This window comes from Tenrec ecaudatus, chromosome 13 (assembly GCF_050624435.1).
Source record: "Tenrec ecaudatus isolate mTenEca1 chromosome 13, mTenEca1.hap1, whole genome shotgun sequence".
In the NCBI taxonomy this organism is placed as follows: Eukaryota; Metazoa; Chordata; class Mammalia; order Afrosoricida; family Tenrecidae; genus Tenrec; species Tenrec ecaudatus.
The window spans coordinates 133,419,665-133,443,355 of NC_134542.1; the positions used below are offsets into that span (position 1 = coordinate 133,419,665).

General features: G+C 36.8%; 1 protein-coding gene across 2 annotated transcripts in view; it reads right to left on the minus strand.

Moving 5' to 3' along the window:
• The window catches only part of DPP10 (dipeptidyl peptidase like 10), a 775,824-nt gene that overhangs the window by 129,740 nt on the left and 622,393 nt on the right, over nucleotides 1–23,691 (minus strand). For both annotated transcript variants that reach the window (XM_075529534.1, XM_075529533.1), the window contains one exon: nucleotides 12,721–12,841. In XM_075529534.1, the coding sequence (XP_075385649.1) occupies nucleotides 12,721–12,841 (121 nt within the window). The remainder of the gene's footprint in view (nucleotides 1–12,720; nucleotides 12,842–23,691) is intronic.

The window sequence follows — 23,691 nt, forward strand, 5'->3', positions numbered from 1 at the left end:
TGACACTCTAGAGAATGACATAGACCAGAGAGATAATAAAATTATGGAATGAAATTATTAACAAATGGCCTATTTGTTTAGTTTCCCTTCAAGAAAATTTAGCCTAAATGCCAAGCACATCACAGAATAGAAAAGACAGCAGGGTGGCAAAACAAATTAGAGCCTCAACTTCATAGCTTCCTACACTAGGATAAAGATGCTGGTGAAGATGATCTTACACTTGGAATTTCAGATTGGGAGATGTGCTAAACACATGCATTGTACTCACGCTTTCTGAACAGTTACTGTGTAAAACTTCTCCGTTGGGTTTCTGAGGCTGTAAATCTATACAGGAGTAGAGAGCCTCATCTTTCTCCCTCAGGGTAACTGGTGAATTTGAACTCGTGACTTCAATGTTAACCCATCGCATAGCCCCCTATGCCACCAGTGTATCTACTGTTGTTAGGTGCAGTCAATTTAGTTCAACTCAGATCTACCCTACGTACAACAGAACACTACCGAGACTTGTGCCGTCATCACAAACAGTCAGATGTCTGAGCTATTTTTACAGCCAAGGCCTCATTCAAAAGTTCTCTGATTTCACTGACCCTTTATTTAAGAAGCATGATTGCCCTTCTGCAGAGACTGGCCCTTCAAGGTAACATGTCCAAAACATGAGATGAAATCATATCAATCACATTACCTATATCTCTTCTAAGAATTATTGGCTCACTGTTCTGGTGGTGCATGATACACTCAATGCTCATAAAAAGCACAACAATCCTATAGATATACCTCTACAAATAGCTTTTTCCTCCCACTTCTTTCCTCTATTTCCTTTCACTTTCCTCCTAGCCCACTATCATGCTCACCCTCCGTTCAGGTCTCAGTAATTCCTCTCAGATACATTGCACTTGATCAAACCTCACGAGGCATTATATGGCCTCCTCACCATCAATTTTAAATTTCTTGTTGTTCCCTTAGCCCTGAGTTTGTTGGCTCTCCACTCCCCTTCCTTACCCCCTCCTCTCCCATATCCCCTTGGAACCACTTGGAACTATTGTTTTCTTCTCTCAATTGTTCATCCCATCTATCTTATATACAGAGGGTGAAAGAAAAAGAAAAATGAAGAAAAAAACTGAACAAAACAAAAATAATATATAGTTCCCTAGGTATAACTCTAGGCATATAGATTTAAAATGAAAGGGATAGCAGCCAATGTACATATGTTTATATGTTAAATATTAGCAGGTGGACTTTGGGCCTCTACTCAAGAGTTCCATTACCCCAAGAATACTTTGCTCAAATCACTAGGTACTCTTTGATACTCACCTTCCCAAAGTGATCTCTGAACACAAAATGGGTGCATAAGCAAATGTGGTGAAGATAGTAGATGATGGGTGGCTATCAAAAAGTACAGCATCTGGGCTCTTAACGGCTTGAAGTTAAACAAGCAGCCATTTAGCAGGGAAGCAAGTAAGCCCACATGGAAGAAGCACAGCAGCCTGTGTGATTAAGTGTCAATGGGATCAACTATCAGGTATCAAAAGATCCAAAGCAAACAATTATATCAATGTGAATGAGGGGAGTTGAAGTGGAGACCCACAGCCCATCTGTAGACAATTGGATATGCCCCCACAGAAGGTTTAAAAGGAAGGGACGATTCAACCAAAGTGCAGTATAGCACTGAGGAAACATACATCATTCTTCTATTCTTGGATGGCTCCTCCCACCTCTCCCCCACTACCATGGCCTGGTTCTACCTGGCAAATCTGGCTAGACTGGAGAACCACATTGGTACAGATAAGAGCTCTCAACACACGGAATTCAAGACAGATAAACCCCTCAGGTACAGTAGTGAGGACATGATATCATGAGGGTAGGAGGTTGGTTGGAGAGTGGGAAGGTGGAAAAAGGGAGAGCCCGTCACAAGGTTGGATATATAGCACGACCGCCCCAAAAAGGAATGAGTAACAGAAATGTGGGTAAATGGAGACAATGGACAAGATAAGACACAAAAAAATAATAATAACAATATATAATTGATCAAGGATTCACGAGGGTGGGAGGATGGAGGGGAAAAAGAGGAGCTTATACCAAGGGTTAAAGTAGAAAGAAAATGTTATGAAAATGATGGTGGCAACATATGTACAAATATTCTTGATATAATGGATGCATGGCACGTAACAAGAGCTGTTACAGCCCCCAATAAAATGTTTTGTTTTGTTTTTTAACCAAAAAACACCACAATCCAAGGACATCAACTCTTCTTCGGGCTTCCATGTTTCCTGTTCAGCCTTGAAATGATTATGAAGCACACTCACTGCCATTGGATAGATTCTGCCTCTAGATTGTGGGTTCCTGAGATTCTAAGTCTGTAGGAGAGTAGGAAACTTCAACTTCCTGCTGAGGAGAGGCTGGTGGTTTCTAAGTGCTCACCCACTGATTCCAGGGCTGGATTGGATAAGTGCACTTGAGACTAGAGATCCCTTTAACATTTTAAAGGGATCTCTAGTGCAGATTTGTCCAGTTCTTTTTATTTCTTGAATGCTGTTTCCATAGACGTTGATTATGGATCCAAGTAAAATGAAATTACTGCCAAGTTCCTCTTTTTTGTTCCATTTATCATGTTATCACTATTGGACCCAGCTGTGTAGATTTTTAAAATTTTCTTTGTATTACAGAATAATGCATAGTGAGGGCTGTAATCTTTGACTCTGCTGTAAGTTCTAAAAGTCCTCTTTGGTTTTAGCAATCAAGATTGTATCAAATGCACTTTGCAGATTACTAATGAGTATTCTTCCAATCCTAATGCTGAATTCTTCTTCATGTGACCTGGCTTCTCAGAATATTTGCTCAGCGTACAGATTTAATAATACGATGAAAGGGTAAAAGCATGATGTATTTCTTTACTAATTCTAAACCATGTAATATGCATTTGTTCTGTTGAAACAATTGGCTCCTCATATTTACAGCATCTGTAAGAACACAATTAAGTGTTCAGGAAATCCAATTCTTTGCAATCTTATCTTCAAATTAAAATTATCCACACAGTTGAATATCCTCGCATAGTCAATGAACTCAGGTAAACATCTCTCTCGTATTATCTACTTTAGATCAAGAGTGATCTGACAGCAGTGATTTTTAAACACCAATTATTTTTAAAATTTTTGGAGTATTCAACTTTGGTGAACTTTGTGGAGTTCCAGAAGTGTAAGGTAGAGTGGGGTATCTCTTCTAACTTTGCGTATATATTTAGGTAAACTTTTTTTTAAAAAGAGTTTCTTTGAAATAAACCACATTCACATTTCCTGTTCTATTATATAAAGTTGACTGTTTTGACAGAAGAAAAAAAATGCTCTGCTCTACTTCAGATTCACAATATTTGATGCAGAACAACCTTGAAGTTTATGCATATCCTGCAGGAAGCAGTGTTCCTCTCCTCCACAGGCAGGGGATGCAGATGGAGAGAGCAGGGCATAGAAGTGTCAGTGACACGTCTCTCTTTTACAGCAATAACCTCCTGGACATTCTGTTGTTGTTGAGATATTTAACTTGGTGGACTAGAGCACCCACTGGATAATGGAGGAAAGTATCTAACGGAAATATAATTTCAGATCCTTTCCTTCAATTTGAACACTGAACGCACCCCCGAGCCCCCACTACCCGCCATCACCCTCTCCTCCCCTCGCCATTTCGAACTCATTCTATTTGGGTTGGATTCGGAGTAGCCAGAAAATCTGGGTGTCTTTGATGAGAGATCTCATCTGCCCATGATGGGGTGTGCCGGGAGGGAGGAAGGATGTGTATTGGTTATACAAAGGAGGATCATGAGAAGATTAAAAAATATTAATTTACCCATTAGTACTGGTCAAAGGCAACTTGGATGCTAAGAAACCTGATAAAACAGAGATACAAGGGGTACATTTAGGCAGGAATAAACTTTTCAATTTACTTACCAGGAATATAACCTGCTTAGTCAATACCCTGGCAGCAAGTAAGGGATTAAAGAATGTAGTAATTGAAGAAGGCAGCTAATATTACCAAGGCAGGTCACATGACCAACCAATTAATTTTCTTATAATGTATATAGAAGAAAACAAAAAGGGTGGCTGGTTTAGGTTGGGTTCTCTAGAGCAGCAGAACCAGTGACATTGCATGTGTCTGTGCATAAAAAGAGATTAATATCAAGAAATGGCTCATGCTGTTGTAGAAACAGGTAAGTCCGCTTGGTTCATGTCGGACTTCTCCAGATTCGTGGAAGCTGATGGACGTGAAGCAGGATGATGAATCAGGGAAGGGCAGGGGTACAGGCTGATAGAAACAGAGATTATATGAATCCAAGTCGACTTAATGAATCCTCTCTGGGTAGTCTTTGCAGAGCACCTGGGGTGGCTCCGGGATTGGCAGCTCAGCAGAAGGTGCCTACCTTCTCTCTTATGCAAAAAGATTATGACACCAGAGAGCTGCCACTAAGTTATGACCCAATTGATAGATTGAGCTCCACCTCCCCCCACCCAAATGTGTCTAGTTGCCTTAAGTCTTAACCATCACAGTGGCTAATGTTTTCGATTTCAGGAGGAGCATCAATGATCTGGCGTGAGGAAGAAGTGCAGGAGTCCACAGGGGACTTGAGGGCACCTTTGGGGAAACAAGAGCTTTTTATTTGGACAGGTACTAAAGGCAGCCACTGGGGAACAAAAGAGGCTTCTTATACTTGTTATTTTCCATTTCCCTTCAGAAAATTTTCTCCACACTTCTACCAATAAGCTGTGTGATGCATACGCCATCAACAACACATCCACACGGTGTGACTTTTAGTTGTATGGATCCCGGGAAAATCAGATAGAGGGGAGAGAGCGGGCTGTGGAATTTGTGTCCTTACCTTTCACTGTGGCGCAACTTGTATAGATTGACTGTATTCCTGAATCAAAGCACATGTCTACTGCTGTGAAACCTCTACAAGGTCTCGCCTTCGAGTTTTTAGCATCTGCTAACTTTCCAAAACACTTGAAGTGATAATGGCTTCACTCTTGACACTGACTCTTGTTTTTATATAATTTCTTATAATTCCACATTGATAATGAGTCCCGTCAGATAAAACCATAAACTATTGAATTTTGAATTCACTTTTTTTTTTGCCAGTTGGACTCTTGGACCTAACTTAAGGACTTGCAAGTTTGTTGATGAGATGTACATTATAAATAGGGCATATTGACCGGGAAAATAAATATTGTTATTTTTGTTTGCTGCCATCAAGTATTTTAGAACTCATAGAAAATTTATACACAATAGAAAAAACAAACAATATCCAGTCCTTTGCCATCCACACCATTGTTATGTGTGAGTCCATTGTTTCAATCACTGTGCCACCCCATCATCTTTACCAAACTAAAAACCAAAATCCCCGCCATTCAGTTGATTCTGCCTCATTGCAACCCATCAATCCATTCAGAGTATAACTGGAGTGGAGTTACGGGAACAGAAAGCCTCATCTTTTTCTTGTGTGTTTGAACTACTGACTGGATGGCTAACAGAACAATGTGTAATCCACTAGGCTCCTTCATGACCTTCCACTTTTATTAAATATATTTTCCCATCCCTGGATTCTTCTTATAAAATATCCGAAGTGCAAAGAAATCAGCCTAGCATGTAAAAATCATTCAATCCGTACATCTTCCAAGGCATATTTGTTTACCAGCAGTCTATTTTATCGTCAATTGTCTCCTCCAACACACAATACAATTGCAACCTTCTTCTGTGGTCTTCCTTATTCGTTGTTCAACTTTCTCACGCATATGAGGTGATTGAAAACACTGTACAGACACTATGTCAATCCGTCTTCCTGAAGGTCTTCCTCTTTCTCATTCCATTCCACTTCACCAAGTCTCAGATCCTTTACTTGAGCCCTTTCTTGAAGTATTGGGTCAAGCCATCTGTTTGAAGGCCTTCCTCTTTTTTGGGAGACCTCCACTTTACCAAGCATGATGTCCTTCTTCAGGGACTAATCTCTCCTGAAAACATGCCCAAAGTATGTAAGATATAGGCCCTCCCACTTTGCCTCTAAAGAACATTCTGACCGAACTTCTTCCAAGACCAATTAGTATGGTTCTGTGGTAGTTACATAGCCTGGTGTCAATTTGGGACTGGAGAGGATTAAGAGTGAAGGGGGTAGAGTCTAGTCTGTCAATGGGGTCATAGCCAATGAGGCCTCTGTGTAGGCATAGCCTTCTCCTGAGAATTCTGTGAACTCCGTTATTTCCTCCTTGGAGGTGGGCGACACTTCTCTCTCTCTCTGCTCACTCCCTGAGAGATGCTCTACTGACAAGATACATGGCGTTACATCCTGGTAGCTGGAGAAAAGCCACATGGCCCTATTCTGATGCAACCAGATTTCTCGAACTGGAGAGCCCATACAGAGACTCCTGCTAGTGCTGAGATACTTACAACGCCACTAGATCTACAAGACTTTCAATCCACTGGCCTTAGATCTTCCTGCATTCGGCATCATTGCATATGTTTCATGAGTCTGAAGAGGACTTTATAGATTGATATCAGACATTTGGGCTAATATTGGGCTTAAGGACTTGATCTGGACTGGGCTGGGACGTTTTCTCAATATTCAATTGCTCTTGTATATACACCTCTTTCTCATACACATGAGTGTCCACAAATTTGTTTCTCTAGTCTACCCAAACTACCACATATACATATGTATAGCTGTCATTCTATTTTTAATAAAGCATATCAAGTACCAAAATGAGTGAAACTTCTAGTCATAGGAGGTGATATCAAAATCTAAAGAGATATAAATATACATAATTATACATATAACACTGAGTTTCAAAAGGTGAGATATATCATAAGTATTGAAACAAATGAGTCCAAGTATTTTTCAAGGGTTAACCATGGCCCATCTTCCAGAGTATTTTCATTAGAAACTAGAAATCAACCACCTTCATTTATTTTACAGTGATATATTACTAATGCTTTCTATAATAAAAAAAGGTGAAATGTCAAAAATAGTATGCTCACAGAATTTAATCAGAAGACAACAAAAATCAAATAATAGATATTTGTTTAAATATCTCTTAAATAACACATGGCCTCTTTCATTGAAAAAAAAGAGGCTTTGTCTCTTACACTGAAACTACCCATGTTCATTATATTGTATTAATCACAAATAATTTTATTGTACACATTTTATTCCATTACCTGTTGCATAGTTTGGGCTCTTTATTATTTTTATTACACTTATTAAGAAAAGCTCTTTGCAGAACAGATGGAGTTTTCAACACATGGAGTTCTAAATCCCAGACCATTTAAACCAGAGCCCCGGCACAAAGCACTTAAAAAAACTAATATATAATCATTGTGTTCTGATTAATATGTCATTTTGAAAAGCAAGCTTAATTTAACCATATTTAATTTATTTTATACAGGATTTCCTCAAAATGTTACAGACAACTCTGGGCTCATGGTTGAATTCCCCCCACCCCTGCTCTCTTCCATTTCGCTTCCTATTTCCTTGAGTAGATTGTCTATATATATCACTCTATTGCAATCCACTTGCACCTGCAGTAACTAAAACCTGGCTTCACCATTTATCTATTTGCTCTTGCCATTTTCATTAACAATCTGATGGAAAATTTAGTGTTAAATTCAGAGCCCTTAGCTTAATTGACCTCACCAGTGACTCAACACTGTTGATGCCACTATTACCCAGGTTTTATCTCTATATTTTGTTCCAAATAGTAGATAGGCAATAAGTATATGGTGTATACATTAATGGATTAATATAACTTCACATAGTTAAGAGAAGGCAAAAATAAAATTAAAATAGGCATTCTGAGTCATACACACCTATAGGGCAGAGGAGAACTGCCCCTGTAGGTTTCCTAGACTATTAAGTTTTCACAGAAGTAGAAAGCCTTATCTCTTCCCCACAGAGTTACTGATGATTTTGAATGACTGATTTGGAATTACTGCCCAACAGGTAACCCATTATATGATGAGGATTCCTGAAGCAATATTCGGTTTCTCTGTCCCATCCGATTTTGTTTCACTTATTATTCTGTTTACCAAGTCCCTACTTTCTCCTAATGGAATAGTTGTTTAAATGGCTATTACACCACTAAATTGGTAATACACAAAACACAAAAATTCTTATTCCTCATTGCATTGCAATCAGACATTATCTGGCAAATAAATATGTTTAATAATTGATACATTAGATATTAAGAGTTTTCTAATAATATGAGGTTTTTTAAAATCTTTATAAATCATTTGGGCACATAAGTTTCTTCCACTCAAATACGTCAAAGTGATAATTGTTTTGTTTTTATTTAACACACTAAAGACTTTTTAGACGTCTATAAGACCTTTAACTTAGAAACTGTAAACTTTATTTTTACTTTTTAAATATTTGATCTAATATCCTAATTATATCATGTTAAGAACTTTGATTTAGATGAGATACCATTAGATGTGCTTTGGGGATATTGCACTAAAAATTATTTTGAATATTCTTCTCAACTTTAGCCACTCTTGGAAGTGTATTATTTTGTATGATTTCACTTGACACAGTAGTAGAATATTTTCTTAAATGTTGAAATTTTTTTTAAAGGCAATTGCAGTTCCTTTAAAGACTCAGCATGAGTTACTCTCTTTGAGAGCAATAGCCACCACATTGTTTGTCTTAGAGATAAAATAATGTTATCTTGTCTTAGAATATACCAGGGAGAATTTCCATTGTGTGTGTTTGCAAATCAAGAAGTGGAAATGTTAGATTACTTCATGAATCTTTCACTTATTTTATTATTTTATTTATGTTAATTGATTTCTGTAAGCCAACAAAAATAAATCTTCACACATCAGTATCATACACACTGTTGACAATCATACTCGAGTGAACATCTTTCCAAACCAGTGAGCCTCACACAAATTTATAGTACTACTGTCCATACAAAACAACCAGGTTTTAGATGGATCATATGTTTATAAAACTATACTGGGAAGACTTCATAAATGAATTAAAGGCTGGTCAAACAGATTGTTTTCTTTTATTTCTTCTAAAGAGATAATTTTGATAAATTTATTTGAGAACCCGGGCCGATCATGAAGGCTTACTTTGGAGATGTTTTAAGAAAAAGCCAAGAATTTGCACTGAGGATTTTTTTTCCCTTTCAAGACACTGCATCCTTTTTCCAGGATAAGGGATGTTCTGCCAGTGGAAGCTTACCTCATCTTCACGCTTCAAGCTTCTTTTTTCTAACTAAACTCAAAGAAAACACTAAAGCACAATTTCAGTTACTCAAACATACCCAAATTGCCAGATCAAAGAGCCTTCGGAACAGAGATCTAGGAATGGAAACACCACCATCAGAAGAGCATAGACTTAGTTGGAGGATATGTCAGTGTGTTAGTCTAGGTACTTTAGAGAAACCAATCCACAGAAACTCATGTGTACGAGAGAGTTTTATATAAAGGGTAAGTGCACATCAAGAAAACATCCCAACCCAGTGCTGCCCAAGCCCACAAGTCCAACATTAACCCACTCGTCCGAAACCAATCCACAAAGTCCTCCTCCATCTCACAAAACACACACAATGATGCCAATTGCAATAGGGAAGCTGAGTCAGTGAACATGTAAGCATCTCAGCACTTGCGGAGGTCACCACAAGGCTGCTCCAGCACCCAGGGCTGCATGGGGGTAGGTCCATGTGGCTTCTCCTTAGGATGTCTTGCAGAAAGTGAGCCCTGCCAGCTGAAGCAGTTAACTGGCTAGGGCAGCTGCACCCTGGCCCAACCATCAGAAAGCAAGAGACTCGAAAGCTAGAAAGGCGAGGCTCACCAAGTCATTTATTTCTCTGCTTTTCAATTACCTCACATGTGTTTATCAGCCATGTTGGCACAATAAACATTAACTATCTCAGCCAGGAAACAAAAACGGTGCATGCAGATGGGTTTTTGAATGCAGACAGCTTTTATTTTATAGCAATACTTTTTGACTTGTTGTTCAATGCCCTCAAGTCGGTTCCAATCACTGCGTCCCTATGAACAACAGCAGGAAACAGGACCTGGCTCTGCACCATCTTCACGTCCATTGTCATGTCTGTGCTCATTGTTGCAGCCACACAGTCCATCCATCATATGGAGAGTCTTCCTCTTTTTCAATGCCCTTCTATTTTACCAACTGTGATATCATTTTCCAGGGACTTGTCTCTCTGGATAACACTTCTATGGAGTATTCTGGCTGGACTCCTTCAAAGCTAGGTGGTTGCTCTTTCGCTGTCCATGGTACTTCACCAGCCTCACCATGAAAATGGTTTCATTCTTCTAAGTTCACCTTTCTTTTTTTTTTTTTTTTAACATTTTATTAGGGACTCATACAACTCTTATCACAATCCACACATATGCATACATCAATTGTATAAAGCACATCTGTACATTCTTTGCCCTAATCATTTTCTTTTTTTTCCCTTTCTTTTCTTTTTTTACATTTTATTAGGGGCTCATACAACTCTTACCACCATCCATACCTATACATACATCAGTTGTTTAAAGCACATCCGCACATTCCCTGCCCCAATCTTATTTGCCATTTTTCCCATTTCTAATTCAATGATGCCTTTGGTCTATTTGCAATGTGTCAGTCCTACGACGTCATAAGAAAGTTTTTTTCTGCCTGTTTTTAGAAAGGAATTTGGCATATATACACTGATCAGGACACTGCTTACTTTCACTCCAGATATATAGATTTTCATTCTCCAATGGAGTAAGAAATCTCCTGAACAGATAATGATTTTTAATTTCTCCCTTTACATTTTAAAAAGTATATTTCCCATAATCTATATGAAATCTTACCAATGGGAAAGAGCCTCAAGTCATCTTGACCCATGGTCAACTCAATAAAATAAGCAGTCTACACTGAATAGACCCGCTGCTGATTTAGAAGTGCATCAGTGTTGAGAATTGCCTTCTGTTCCCCAATGTAGCATTTTAGCATGCTCTGAAATGACTATGCTGCGACCAAAATTATTACTTGTTCCTTGAGATACACAATTCCTGTGAATTGCTGCCCACAATGCCTGCCCGAGTTTTCACTAGTGAGTCAAATCGGAAAGCTCATTCGTAACAATTTTTTACTTTTTTTATTTAGCCCATCCATTTAGTCACAGTGATATATTTATTGGCTCATCTATTTTAGAGCCCTCCCTCCTTCGTAATGTTTTAAAGCTGATCCGTTTCTCATTATGTCTTGATAGAATATAGAAATGGCCTTACAATAGCGCACTGGGTGTTTCATGTATTAGATCTCTATTTCCCACTGCTGTCACAATGATCTATTTATATGGAAGATCTAATATTCTCATCTCTTTATTTTAAAAACTCTACTAGTTTTCCCATTTACTAGTAGAAAAGTAATTGAAATGTACTATGTTAGGGTTATCGTCATTTATATTTCGGTGTCTTATTTGTCTAAAACTGCATGCTCCAGTACTATAAAAAAAGATTTTTGTTTCCTGCACACACAGTATTGTGTAAGAGTTCTACCTTTGCAAGAGAGTAGCTTTGCTTGTATTTCTCTTTCAATTTCTTCTCATGTAACATTTCTTAATATTTCATATTCATATTAATGTTCCTTAAGAAGATATATGAAAATCCCTAAAATGGGCTGTATCGCTTCTTTGCTCTTCTTAGCACCCCATTTATTTCAATTGGTTAGGTGACACAGTTTCTTTATATGTCCACATCATTCACAGTAGCAAGAACATTTTAAAGACAATGTGTATATTGCAGTATCTGTACTCTTCTGAGGAAGGCCATCAAGTACTTCTGCTACTTGACTTCCCAGAACTACCCTGATTTTAAGGTAGTCTTCCACCTGGCTCTTTGTTCAAAGGGAAATCCCATGACACTGTCATAATTTACCTTTTGAAAAATGAAAGTCAGAGATAGTTTCTGGAATTATTAATAAATAGCCTTACTTTGAGATAAGGCAGTTGCATTTGTAAGTACTCTTCTTTAAGTGAATTTGATGCTTCATGATGATGCTTACCATTATAATTTGTAATTAAATAGATTCGTTTAGTCTACCCCTCTACAGATTTGCCACGGTAGTTTTCACAGTCTGAAAACTAGGTATTAGAATCAAGTTGTGGGCCTTCTCCATGTAGCCAATGCCCAAGATTAGGCTGGCATAGTCAAAAAAGCAAAGGGGTTTTCATTGCCTGATTCATTTTTATATTCTCATCTTTACTAAAATTTGATTGAAGCATTGCTGCAAATAACCATTTACATTGCTTTTTATGTTTCTGTCTATGGAATGTCTTTTGAAATGTGATGAAATATTCTCAATGGGAAAGATTAACATTAGGGGGCTCATGCATTTTAAGCAGTATAGGTTTCTTACTTTTTTTTCTTTTTTAAGGAACAGGAAAAGTTTAGCATGTAATTCCAAAATTATTTAAGACTAGCCTTCACTTTCAGCACTTGCCATGTGAAATAACATCTGTCTGAGCTGAACATAATACACCCACATCAAATGTAGAATCATATAAATATATGTAATTCACCAAAAATGAAATATACAAAGATTTGAGATCATGAAGTAATTAGGAAAGGAAATGAGGAAAATAATGCTATAAATATTGTTACAGAACACATGATTTTTTCTTGTAGATTTGTTATGAACTTTTGTCATTTATATTCTTTTGTAAGTAATTTTGTTCAACTCACCTTCATATAACCAGTCAGCAATGCCATTAAAAATAATTCCTTCTTTTCCAGAAGATGTCAGTCGTAATGAACTGCTCTTAATATCAGGTTGATAGTAGATATTATTTTCAAAAATATAAATCTGGATTGGAAACATGAGAAAAACAAACAAAGAAATAAATCTGATTAGGTTAATATTTCAATGTCAGTATTACAGCTGAATAGCCAAGTATTTCATCATTTGCAAGCTTTTTTTCTTTAATGTGTATATTTGTATTATTTGCAATTATTAATGTCTATTTCTTATCCTATCTTATAAAAATCAAATCATTATTTGCAAATTATCTGGCACTCAGCATTGAAACTTTAAATCTGTGTTTTTTAACAAGAGTATTTCATCAAAAAACTTACAGATGAATGAGATGCTATTTTCAGTAACAACCAATTGTCTTTTTGTAAAAGTTAAATTTTTTGCCTCTACTTTTATTTTTTAAAATGCATGTCATGATAATAAACTCATTTTTAGAGATCCTCCTTTTCTCTGGCAATGGACTCACGGATCCAGTGGTGGATGGTCTGAGAAACAAAATTCCCTTAGAATGAGCGGTGGAACATCCCTTCCTGGGCCCCCACAGTCCCAGGGAGTTCATTCCTAACAAGCACTGCAGAAACAAGAACTTGGTGTCTGAAGTTTTAGGCAAGAGTGTTTACTTGAACAAGGCACATATTCAGCAGCAATATCAGCTGCCACAGTAGCCAGAATAACAGGAACAACCGTGGCAACTCAAACAGCATTGACATAAAGCAATGTAGCTAATTCAGGATAAAATTATTTTGAATATACCTCAAATATATATATATATATATATATAATCAAAAGTTCAAACTGTTAATTCATAGAACCATATAGCTTCCTCCTGTGGGAGAGAGAATGCCATCCCGTACAAATCTAATTACTGCTCTTTAGATATGACTTTCTACTGTGAAGGTGAAAAATGGTCTAATGACCATGCTATAAGTCCATTATATAACAACAGATACAATAAACATAAGAAAATCTGAAACAGATGTTTAAATAAAAATATGGTCCTGGATTTTTAAACCTGGAAGGTACACTACCAAAAAGCAAATTTGAGTATTCAGATCATTTTAATTATACTCTACTTTGATTTTAGGATTTTAGCGGTGGATGCATCTATTTAATTGACTGATTTCATACTTCAGGAAATTACCCCTTACACAATATGGATAATATTAGCAACAACCTTACAGATTTGTTTTGAAGAATAAGGAAATGATGAATATGGACCATGTACCATTTTTAGCTTTTGTCAGAGTAAGGCTGATTTCAGATAAAAAAAAATGAAGTTGGGAGTACTAAATGTTTGGTCCTTGGTTTGCTGGGTTTAGAAGAACAGGTAAGCCCAGTCTTCAAACTAGAATAAACAGCACTTAGGGCCAGTCTCCTATTTGATATGTGCATCTTGTTAGTGATACACATAGCATACAGTACTGCAGCATATAATTCACTGATCTTATTATTCTCAGATATTCTCTCACAGATGTTCAGTTTTCGGATTTACGGTGGAAAACACTACAGTGCAACAGAGTCAGGTCTGATGTCCAGGGTTGGTGTCAGGAGAGGGAAAGCATAGAAAGTTTGGCATGGTTCAAGTCCACTGACAAAGACCATTGAACTTGGCACATGACATGATGCTGCTTTCCTTGTTATGATACAAACTTCATGGTAGATCAGGTTTTTGCTGTGATTTTATTGAGGCTTCTGTATCACAGAAGAAGGCAGTTTGAAATTTAAAATAGGGCATGTGACACATGTCAGATCTGACTTGTGATGGAGTCTTCAGAATGAGACCTCTTGTAAACAACCTTAAAAAATATGTGTTCTAAATCAATATAAAATTTATTTTGCTTTGATATCTATGTAAATGACCACGAAGTACTGATTAGAAGTACATATTATGTTGCTTAAGTATACATTAAGAGGGGTAGTGAAGATAAAATAGTAGTAAGAGTTGTAAATGAAGAGGTGTTAAAATGTATTCTATGTTTACTTCAGTTACATAGTTTTCAAGTAACGATATGAAATGAGCAGATCATTGATAACATGTAGTATATCACACTGGGCAAATGTTTAAAACCATTCCCTTAGTGTTTAAATGTATGACAAATTATTTTTAAAATATTTATTCCACTATCTAGAATAACCTTTATTTTATCATCTACAGCTAACGCTTTTTGCCTTTTAAATGCTACTCTATTTGGTCTTTCACAAATGGTACATAAAATAGGCATAAAAGTCTTCCTTTGTGAAGGGAATTACGTTTCTGTGCCCATATGCTTTTTTGTTAGATCTTATGAATAATAACACTGTCGATCATGCACGCCCAGCCTTATCACACATCTCATATCACATTATTTTGAATTGAGGTTACTGAAAATGTGGTTCCAAATCCATAGCTTTACAAATGTGATAGACACTAAGTCAAAATAATTAATAAAACCTCCATGAGTTTAGCAGATATATAAATTATCTAAAGCCATTGGCCAGTCATTACAATTTTTTTGAAGAACAGATTGTATTATATTCAGAATCCAGACGAAAGTGACATCTGCTCAATATAAAAGAACACAACACATGAAGTTGGAAGGTTGATACCAATTGACTGACACTGAAATCTCAGGGGAAAAGATCCTTTTCTGTGGAAAACCAGCGCCAAGGCCACATCAACATATACATTCCTGATTGCTCAGTCACACGTTCCACCTCTTGTCTCAGTTTGTTGTATGACGGTGGCTTGTGGGATGCTGTGATCCTGGAAAGCTATGCCACAGGTATTTCAAACACTCACAGAGTCGCCCAGAGTGAACTATTTTCAAAGACACCCACAGCCGATGGGTTATCCACTGAAACCCTTATGCAGAGCAACTGAACATTGTCTGGCCTAGTGAAGAAAGGCAAACCACTCAGACTAGAAGGTACTCAAAATATTAATAGGGGAAGAGCTGCCTTCTCAAAGAGTCAACTTTCAGAATGTGGGTGAAGAGGATCCTTAAGGTTCTTCATACGTTGACAGGTCAGGACACATAATAAGAAGAAACAGGTGCTAGCATCCATTAAAAACTGGCATACGGAATGTTCAAGGTCTAAATCTAGGAAAATTGAAAGCCATCAAAATGAAATAGTATGCGTAAAGATTGATATTTTAGGTATTAGGAGCTGAAATGAACTAGCATTAGCCATTTTGAGTCATATGATTTACTGAGTTATTCAAGAGCAATAGAACTGCATTCGTCATCAAGAAGAACATTACAAGGGCCATCTTCAACTGCATTGCTGTTTGAAAAGGATAATAACTATATACTTACAAGAAAATACATTTAGTACAATTATTATTAAAATTTTCACACTAACCACAAATTAGTGATGATTTGAAGAATTCTACCAACTTCTCCTATATGCACTTGCAAATAAGCAATCAAGATGCATTGATAACCATTCCTGATTGGAGTGGGGAAGTTCAAAGTAAAGGGGAAGGGTCAGAAATAAGAAAACATAGCATTGATCATGTAAATTAGGTTGGAGAGCTCATGAGTCTTCATTGCAAACACCTTTTTAAGCAACATAAATAGTGACTGAACTACAGAAAAAATTAGAATGAAAGTCTCGAGTTGCAATATTTAAGGATTCTCTCTCCTAAGTAGGAATCCGCGTGGCACCGTGGGTTATAGGTTGGGTTACAAGATTCTCACAAGCTTTGCCATGCTTTTTAAAAGGAAGAAGAGAAAAATAAAACAATAAAATTGAGCAATAAATACATTTAATAAAATATTCTTGAAAGAAGGCTTCCCATTTTCACAGGTTTGAGCAATTCCCAGACATTTCTAAATTAGTATTTCTGGAACATTCCTAACTCACCAGACATTGTAGTGAGATCAGGTAATTTATAGTTACAGTGGAATTGGGAGAGGCTCTGAGGTGCCTTCTACTGTCACCTGTTTTATCAAATAAATGAACGTGTTTAAACTACGTTCACAGATAACAGCTTCTTTTCCAATATAAATAGTGAAAATATAAACCTTTATGGACATTTGCGAAGGCAATATAGTAAATGAAAACAAAACACAACATATTTCCCCAGCTATCTCAAGGGTTGTTTGTCCTGTAGAAATCAAAAATACATTATATATATATATATATTCAACATTGTTTATAATGTCCAAATTTAGATCATTGCCTAAAAGGATTATGATCTATCCATACCATGTACGAGATTCAAGGTTTCAAGAGAATTAATGAGTGCTAAATAAGTAAACTTAGAAGTGTTTCAATAAGACTTAACCGAGTGACAAAAGGCGGCTGCACATAACAAATTTAATGTGAACTAAATTGCATGCAAGAAATGATAACACTACTCATATAAATATACACTAGCAGGAGTCTCATAGGTACTGATATTTATAAGGTTGATAGTGATATTTATAAGGTTTGCCACTGTTTAGAATCAGACCTGGCCCTCTTTAGCCTTTTATTGCTGTGGTCATTAAACTCACTGCCATCTCGTGGATTGCAACTCCAAGAAACTTTTGGGTGAGTAGAATTTCTCTTAAGTTTTTCTAGGCGACATCTTTTTTGGAAACAGACAGATTAATATTTCTTCCACACAGTGGCTGCTGAAGTCAGTCTTGTGGTCATTAGAACCCCAAGTGTTGTTTCCAAAGAACTCCTTTTAAACTATGTCTTTTCATTTCTTTGTTAGGTTTCAATTACTCTCTGCCAATGGGAGACAATTCCTGGGAGAAGGTAGGACTTAGAAGCAAATTATATTTTGCAGTGATTCTGTTAGCATTTGCACGGCTGGTTCAGCAGCATGTTAATGAAAATATAAATTCATAGGCTCTTGGTCTCATTCTTTTGCTCTTCCGACCGGCTCTTCTATTTTAAATAGAGTGCATGTCTATCTGCCTGAAACAAAAATCTTATTGAAACAGCATAAAGATGTGAAAATATGTTTCTATATAGAGTATCAAATAAACATTGTGAAGCTCTAGAATGGAGTATTCTTGCCTTTGGACATCAATGGATGTGTCGGAAGATTAGTGTAAAAGAGAGGATTGGACAGCTGAGTCCAGCAGAAAAGACTGAAAAATGCACTCTGAAAAGATTTGATTACATTTATGCTTACATATAAATGAAGTAGATTTGTAGGCATATAAATAAATATAGCACACAAATAAAATATAAGTACTAATAAATCACGATGATACTGATGGAGGAGTTAATCTGGTACATGACTACTTAAATAATACATTTCCAATTTCCCATATGAGATTTATGATAATGAGGTGGTTCCTTAATGTAGAGTGATGTTCTATTTTGCTACTATTGACATTTTGGAATGGATAACTCTTTTAAAATATTATTTATTGTAGGATGGTTTTCAATTCTCCCCTCTAGTCTCAAGATGCTAATAGCAACTCTCCTAGCTTTGATTCCTAAAATGTTCCCACATATTCCCTTGGGAATAAAATCTTCCTCATTGCAAGTGAGCACTACTTATTAGAGGCATATGTGTTCTCTACATAAGCATGTTCTGTAAATTAAATGACTTAATTCTCTAAACATTTAAGAGCCAATTTTCATTTTGTTGTAAGAATGCATTCGGTTCATTGTCCCTAGGGTTGTAAAGATTTCTAATATATAGTCACTAACTTAAAGACGATTATAATTTTATGTGAGAGATCAGTAGGGAGACCTGTAAAACCTGATGAGCAAAAACACAAAGTGGTGGGGCATGGGTGATGGGCTTGGTGTGGAGACTTGTTGAACCTCCCCTATGATGATGCTAATTTTATCCTGTTCCTATAATAAAACTGTCATTCATAAATATGATAACATATGTGAATTCTGTAAGTTATTCTATTGAGTTATCAAATCCAGCAATGGTGTTCCTTTCATTTGAACCTTACACACACACAGATAAATAGATGCACAAAGGGAGTGAGAGAGTGCTGTGTGGGTGAAGGAGATTGGAAATTGATAGAGACGTAGGAAAGAAGGTCTGATGAATGTTCCCCTTGTAGGAATCAGTTTTAAACTAATTCCCATTCACAATACTGTTATTGTAATTACAGAGAGTCGAAGAGGGCATACTGATAGCCTTCTGGAGTATGGCGAATGTATTTCTGCTCGGGAACTGTATACATGGGAACGCTATGTATATGTGGTTTGTATACAGCGGGGCTTCAAGAGTTTGTGGGGAAATTCCATTGTCTTTTAATCCCATTCCCTCCATGAAGTTCGTGAAGCCCTCTCATTTAGTTGCACACAACCTTGATAAAAATGTGTAAACTTGTTCTACAGAATTTATGTTAGCAATTAGTCATTTTAAATAAAATGTCAAAATCAAGATTTTTATCAATAATGTACTGAAAGACAGTGCAATCTTCAACTTTATTCCTTATAAAAATTTGATTTTCTTAGTATGCCAGTATGTAATAAATTCCAGGGGTTCATTTATATAATGCCAAGCAAGCTACACACACAAGTTAAATGTTTGATTACCTCTGACATTTTGGCCTCAGATAAATCTTTCCTTTGGTTATAGAGCTTTGCTTCAATTTCTCTGCAGGTTCGTCTCTGGGATATAGAACAATTAATTCAAATAATTCATGTCACCTTTGCACTGATACCTGACATTTTAGAAATAAAATCACTATCAGAGAGCTCTCATCCCTTGACATTTGCAATTATTCATATCTGGTAGCCTTTTCAAAATGTTCTCACTTCTTAAAACCTTTACAGAACATTATACATGCTCAAAGAGGTGTAATATATCCTTTTGTCTTAAATTCATAATTGTGTCACTTTCCACTTCCCAAATCCTATCTGTTACCTCTGTTTTAAGAAATAAATGAATACCAGATAACAGCCAACAGATAACTAATCAATGAAATGTAAAAAACAATTAATTATCTGTCAGCTACATAAGTCCATAAAACGATTGTGCTTTATACAATTGATGTATGTATGGATTATGATAAGAGTTGTATGAGCCCCCAACAAAATGATTTTTTTAAAGGGGGAAAAAAACTATTTAGAAGACTCGAAGTCCTATGACAAATAGATCATTTTTATGATTCAAAAGTTTAATACATGTATCTATAGGCTCAATAAATAAAGTAGAACATTTTCTGCCCAATCTTCAAAAAACTTAAAAGGGTTTTACTTTGACTTAATCAGTCAATCTTTCCCCCATTTCCATTATTCTAACTTCAATCCCCCCCCATTTTCCCCATTTTCTAACTTCAATTCCCTGCCCATTCTTCTAACTTCAATCTTTCCCCTATTTCCATTCTTCTAACTGCAGTCTCCCTCCCCCACCCCATTTCTTCTATCTTTAACTAAATACATCTCATCCATTTTCAACATGCTCACCCCTGTGATAATCTTTGCATATCAAAGACAAAAGAGGGTAGGATTTCGTGGTCTAATTGGACTTACAACATAAGTGTCATGCTCAGTTAAATATAGATTGGAGGGGTAAAGAAAATAAGAAAAGCAAAACAGTGGACCAAGTCATCGATTTATTGTAAAATGTCACTTTCTAATATAAATCACAGAAGTTACCTGGGATTTCCCAATGAAAACAAATGGAGAATGGCAAGGGAGTGGTAGGAGGAGATCTAAGACAGTAGAGCAATTCCATTGTGAGCAATATGAAAATATTATTATCTGAAATTATCTTTTTATATGACCCTGCCTAAAAATTAATATTTTGCTGGATAAATATGGATGCTAACGCCTTTGCTAATATTTGGTTTTTGTAAAATGCTGGGCAATTAAGTCACTCCCCCGCTCTGAGCCCCAACTTCCTCATTAGGAAATGAATAATCTTAATACTTCTAGTAGTTTACAGGATTAAAGGAAATATAAAAACAGGTCATGTAGTTAGAGATATATATATATTTGACTTCTGGAAATGAACTGGAGCTATAAAGTTATATTTAACCACAAAGTATATGCTTATTATTTATCATTGTCCTAAAAAGAATCTGCAGCATTTAAAAACAACAAATTAATTCATCTATCCCCTCACCAGTTTCCTATATTTGCTTCATGATAAACATTTTCTGACCTATTTATTTTGGAGACTTCACATATTGTGTATGTATTAGTAGGAAGTAGATGCCAGCTTTCAATCATAAAGACAAAGCGCCAAATAAAATCCCCCATTCATCACAATTCAGATGGAATAATTTAAATTTCCAATGGGAAACTGATCACTAGAGCAGTAGCAGAACCTCAAGGGTCCACGAGGGAAGATGTAAGTGTCCAGGGGCAGCTTCCTAACCAAATGCCATTCGGTCCACACAGTCAGATGTTCAACAATACCTTGGCCCTCTGGGTTCCTGTTCATTTTCCCATGCTGGATTCTCAACACTTCTCCCCCCACCCCCACTCCCGCAGCGTGCCCTATGCATCCGGACAGCTTCCAGATACATTTTCAATATATTCACTTGCTGTTGAAGTGAATGTGAATCAAATTTCATCCCTTACTCCCAGGAATCCCAATTAGCACCTGAATCATAAAAGTTTAACCTTCACACCCTCCCAGACAAGAAAGTCTTTCGTTTTTACTTCGATTGACTGTTGCTAGGTGGTTGTTTTCCCTTTCACTCACCCAAACATCAGCAAAAAGCACTGTGTATGTGCACTTTATTCTCTGATATTAAAATAATTTTCTTTTACATTTATATTGAGCTCTTTAAAAAAAATTCCAATGGAGACTCTGAGATCCTTAAATGTGATTTCACAGAAGTTTGAGGGATACTGGGAAAATCCTCATGTGCTTACCATGGGTCTCACATGAAACGCTTTCCAGTTTATGGCCCCGCCGATAAGAAAACAAATTGAAAAATGCAGAAGGTGGAACCATGCTTGGCTATCTCCCCTGCACATTTCCCCTACAGCTCTATCGTTTTTAATTCACTTCTTGCAATTTCAAAGAAACCTTGGCCACAAATGAAGAAATGTAGTTTTATTTGATTACAAAAACATGCAAACTTTCAAAAGTCAGTTTTTTAAAAGGCTGGCTATCAGTAAATGATTAATCAAATGAGGACCTGGCAATGCAATACTTATTTTCATAAATTAATTTATTTCTCTTGAATAGTTTTATGAACTTAAATGAAACAAATGGGAGACAGTCAAGGCTTTCTACTCCTATAATGACAGGGTCAGAAATCCACAGGAGCAGTTCTACCCTGCCCTATAGATTAACTATGACTTGGAATCAACGCAAAGGAAGTGATTTTAGAATTTAAGTTTAATGAGCGACGTAGAACTGCTTGCACTTTTGAGTTTGTGTTGGATCGTTACCCAGAAAGGTCACAGCGTCAAATCCACCAGCTGTTCCAGTGGGGGAAAGCTGAGGCCGCTTGCTCCCATAAAAATTTGCAAACTCCCCGAATCTCTCGGAGGGGCACTAAGAGTCCAAACTGCCTAGACAACAATTGTGCGGATGGTGCAGAAGATGGCGGTGTGCCTTTCTGCTGCCACAAGTGTGCTGTGTTGGAACCAACTTCCTGACACCCAGCCACAATACCAGCAGTGATGCACTAAAGACGGGAGCCTTTTAAATTAAATAAAGAGCTTGGAATTAAGAGGCTAGGGATCTTGGGATATTGCACTGTGATTCCCCACCCTCGTTGGACATTCATAAATATGCTCTATTTCTAAAGTCTTAGTGTTTTAGGTTGTTTGGGGGTTTTTGCCTACCACTGTCTGTTTTAGGCATACCCCATCTATGATATTTGAGTACTTCCATCCATCACATCAGTGTATCATAACCTATCATTAGATTGACTGAAAATAGAACTGTGTGTTACAGAAGGAGAGTGGCAATACTCCCCGGCTACTATGGTTCCCGTGCATACATGCACAGTCTTATTCCAAACAAAAGATGAGGAACCATGTCTCTGTGATCATTGGGTGACGGCACACGGGTTCTCTCAATAATACGCTTAGCTTCAAACTAAAGGTCCAATTTAAAAGCTGGTTTTGAGGAGATAACTTAGCGCAGTTCAATACAGAGATGTTAGCTCAGAAGGTTATGGTTACATTTTTTGTTGTTTTTTTTCTTTTCAAAGGTATAATCTTGGCAGATTTTCACAAAAGACACAGGATGATCATAAGGACATTTTAGGAAATGGAAAACTTTTTTAAGGTAATGGAAAATGGTGAGAGAAAAGTCAGGAAATTAAAGTGAGGAGTATGCTCTCATTGCAACAATGCACTTGCTCACACTACCAGCATAAGCAAGGCTGTCCTGTAAGACTTCCATGCTGAATGTTACCGCATTCCCCTACTGGAATTTTTCAGACTTTGTTCAGTTGGGAAAAAAATACCAAAAAAAAAAAAAAAAAGACCCCCAAAATACCAAAACATTGAAAAGGAACACAATTTGAGATCCTAGAAGATACTAAGGAAACCCCAGGGTACAGTTTGACCTTGTCACATGGAGTCAATATGCATTGGGATTGACTGAACAGCAAAGATCAATATATATGTAAGATGGGAAATTTTTTCACTGTGCATTCAAAGTGTGCTTAATGATTCTCCAGTTTTGTTGCCACGGACTTGTCTCTGATTTATGGAAACCTCATGTGAGTTGTGCTCCAGAGGATTTTCAATGGTTATTACTTTGGGGGTGGGGGTGGGAATGGCTTACCAAGTCTCTTTTCGGAGGCATTTCAGGGGGGTTTGTGCTTCTGATCTTTTGGTTAGCTCTGTAGTGCTTTAACCATTTTGGGCAACTAAGGTTTCCAAAGACATTTTCGGTTATTTTCTGTTTTTCTTTCACAATCAGTGCCTTTCATAGAAATTGCCCATTTTATTATAGTTGGTATAAACTTTCTAAGGCTACAGTTTTATTATATTTTTAATATGTAGAAGCTCTCTAGGAATGCTTT